The 3560-nt window shown below is 39.6% G+C and overlaps 1 protein-coding gene across 1 annotated transcript in view; it reads right to left on the bottom strand.

The window, feature by feature from the left end:
* Window positions 1–3560, bottom strand: part of Nemf (nuclear export mediator factor) — a gene marked incomplete in the record, with an annotated part of 46019 nt that overhangs the window by 41017 nt on the left and 1442 nt on the right. The window contains 1 exon segment of the mRNA XM_013510340.1: window positions 1066–1191. Coding sequence (XP_013365794.1) covers window positions 1066–1191 — 126 coding nt within the window.

Here is a 3560-nt window from a genome sequence, read left to right as displayed (position 1 = left end):
CTCACTATGTAGTTCAGGCTGGCCTTGAACTCCTTGCCATCCTCCTGCCTCAGCCTCCTGAGTACTGGGATTAGAGGTGTGTACCACCATGCCCAGCTTTAGATTTTTAAAAGATCACACAGGGCTGGAGATATAGCTCAGCGGCACAGCACTTGCCTAGTAAGCTCAAGGTCATGAGTTTGATTTCCAGTACCAAAAAAACAAGGATCACACAAATTATGCTAAGGAAGAAATTTTTATACATCATGATGGGAATTTTATGATGGTAATAGGATATGCATTTTTGATAGGTAATCTATTGTGTTTTTGTTATTGTTGTTTTTTGGGACAGGGGACTCACTATGTAGTCCAGGCTGGCTTCTAACTCAAAGCAATCCTCCTGCCTCAGCACCCCAAATGCTGGGACTACAGGCATAGGCCACTGCACTCAGCCTCCACTGTATTTTTTGATAGTTATTCTATTTATCTTTTTTAAAACCGCATAACCATTGTCAAATACCCACATGAGAACTCTGCTGGTTATAGGGTATGTATTTTTGATGCATATTCTGTTGCATTTTTTGATAGGTATTCTACTTTTAAAAATTCATATAACCATCATCAAACATCCCTATGAAGAGCTCTGTTGGAGCTAGGAGTAGTGACACACACTTGAAATTCCAGCACTCAGGTGGTTAAAGCAGGAGGATCATGACTTTGAGTGTAGCCTGGGCTGCACAGCAAGACCCTTTCTCAAAGCAAACAAACAAGCTGGGTGTTGGTGGTGCATGCCTATACTCAGGAGGGCTGGAGGCAGGAGGATCACTGTAAATTTCAGGTCAGCCTAAACCACACAGCATGACTCTCTCCCAAAACAAAACAAAACAAACGAACAAGCAATAGGAGCTGGGATGAATTAAGAGGCAGAGACTGTCAAGTGTTGACAAGGACACAGGGTTAATAGGACACTCAACATCAATGGAAATAATATGTTAAGTATCATGAACATTTCAAATGTAACACTGAATAAAAGAAGGCAGATCCAATGATTCTGTTCCTTTATCCCTTCCCTCAAGTTTAACTTACCCGATCATAGAGCTCAATGATTAAGTGATAAGCAGCTTCGTCACTTCCAAACTGAAAATCTACAATCCTATCCACACCAAGCTGTTTTGCACTGACTAATCTCCGACTCTTCAAATGTTTTCGGCACTAGCAAGGCACAAAAGAAAAAAAGGCATTTGTGTAGTAAAAATAAATCCTTAACTTCTTGGTACTTAAATGTTTTAAAACTTTCTTCTTTTCATTACCACCAAGAATACTTAAATGGCAGCAAGTACAGTCTAAAACAAAAGCTAGCACATGATAATCGAAGAAAAAACATTTTATTCTAGGTAACTAAGAAACAGTATTTCATATATCATTTTTAAAAATAATGAGGGCCAGGCATGGCAGCACATGCCTGCAATCCCAGCACTTGGTTTGTTTTTTCTTTTTTTTTTGTTGTTGTTGTTTTTCTGGTACCAGGAATCAAACTCACAACCTCGTGCCAGGCAGGCGCTGTGCCACTGAGCTAAATCCCCTGCCCAACCCCAGCACTTGGGAGGTTGAGGCAGAAGGATCATTGCGAGTTTGAGATCAGCCTGGGCTACAAAGTGAGCTCAAGGCCAGCCTGAATTGCATAGCAAGACCCTGTCCCCCAAAAAGACAAAAATAATAATAATTATAATGAAAGAGAGCCAGCTGTGGTGGTGTATGCCTGTAATCCCAGCATTTGCGAGGCTGAGGCAGGAGCACTGCTGCATACTTGAAGCCAGCTTGGGCTACAAACTGAGTTTAAGGACAGCCTGGAATACATAAAAAGACCCTGTCTTGGGCCAGGGATATAGCTTGGCCTGGCAAGCGCAGGTCCTGAGTTCTATTCCTACCATCAAAAAAAGAAAAAAAAAAAGGACCTGGTCCCCAAGAAAAACAATAAAAAAGAACCCTCAGTCAAGACTAGTAACAATGCTTTAAGACTCAAATTAAAGGCCAAATTTTAAAGAGAACTTAATCTAAAACCTTTTAAAATTTTTTATGTAAGTGGTATGCAAATTCACTTTTAAAATTAGTGTGTACCCTGGACAGGAGGGAGAGGTAGCTCAGCACGTCAGCATGTGCAAGGCCCTAGGTTTTAGCTCCAGGTAAAAAAAACAGAAAACATTTCATCCCAACACTTGTAAAACTAGGAAGATCTTTCCAAGATTTTACAGTTCAAATTAATATTCCCATTTCATATACCTATACATTTAGCGATACAAGGCTTTTCAAACTATCTAGAATAAACAATCTTCGCCTCAACAGTTTTAAAAGTGGCTTATATATGTATTTTTTTTTTTTTTTGAGATGGTCCCGCTACATTGCCCAGGCTTGTGATCCTCCTGCCTCAGTCTCCCAGAGTGCTGGGATTATAGGCTTCTACCATAATCCCCGGCTCAGAGTGATTTTTTTTGTTTCGTTTTGCCATGCTGGGGATTGAACTCATGGCCTCACATGTGCTACACAACTGCTCTACCTTTCAGCTATATTCCCCAGCCCAAGATTTTGATTTAAACAGTGATCTACATATAGGATTTGTTTGTTTTGCATGCCAACTAAGGGCTATATCACTAAACAGTACCCCAAACCCTAGGGCTGTCTTTAAATCTCCTAGAGGAAAATTACAATCAGTTCTGAGTTTACCAGGAATACTTTTATTCCAAAAAAAAGTTAAAATGAAAGGAAAAGATATTCTTGAAAAGAACAGAGTAGCACACCACACAAAGTTAAGAAAAGGATTCTGCACCATGGGAAGCACAGGTAGATGCAAAACCTGTTTCTATTTACTTCCCTACCAGCAGGTCAGTGCCACAAAGGTATAGTGGGCATCTTAAAAAGTTCCAGCCCAGCCTGGGCTTCTTAGTGACTTAGTGAGACTCTGTCTCAAAATAAAGAATAAAAAAGGTCTAGGACTAGGAGTGGATCTCAGCGTGAAGACCGTGAAGTGAAAAAGATCTGACTAAATAAAAGATATGACGAACTATTATTGTCATTAAGCATTTCAATGAATACAGACTGGGTAAGGGACAGAATTCACAAAAGTGAGCTCCAGGAGACAAAACTAGGGAAAAAATGGTGGGGAGGAAGGCAGATCACAGAAAGCCATCAATGCCAGGAAGGAATGTGAATTCAGAAATTAGAGAACCAAATAAAGTGAGATCATTAATAAAAATGATGCTTCAGAATTGTTTTCATGGACAGTGGTAGGTTATGGTTAAGGGATTATAAGGTTGAATGAAATAAAAGCCTGAGCTAGAATGATTACTGTGGGAAAAGAAGACTTGGAGCACAAGAAAATGTGAAAGAAAATAGAGAAAAGTCAATGAACACCTACTTTCTTCATCCCATTATCAATTAACTGCTCCCTGCACCTTTATTTTATGTGTACTTTACTCATAACAAGGAAAACCAAACAGTTTACAGTTTACTCAATTGTAAGTGATCTACCTCATGGCCTTACTATTTAGCTTCAAAAATAATTTAGAGACAGGGTAAGTTATGGT

This window comes from Chinchilla lanigera, unplaced genomic scaffold (assembly GCF_000276665.1).
Source record: "Chinchilla lanigera isolate Chin_1 unplaced genomic scaffold, ChiLan1.0 scaffold00008, whole genome shotgun sequence".
Taxonomy (NCBI): Eukaryota; Metazoa; Chordata; class Mammalia; order Rodentia; family Chinchillidae; genus Chinchilla; species Chinchilla lanigera.
The sequence above is the reverse complement of the archived record's forward strand: the minus strand, read 5'-3'. Positions and strand labels throughout refer to the sequence as shown.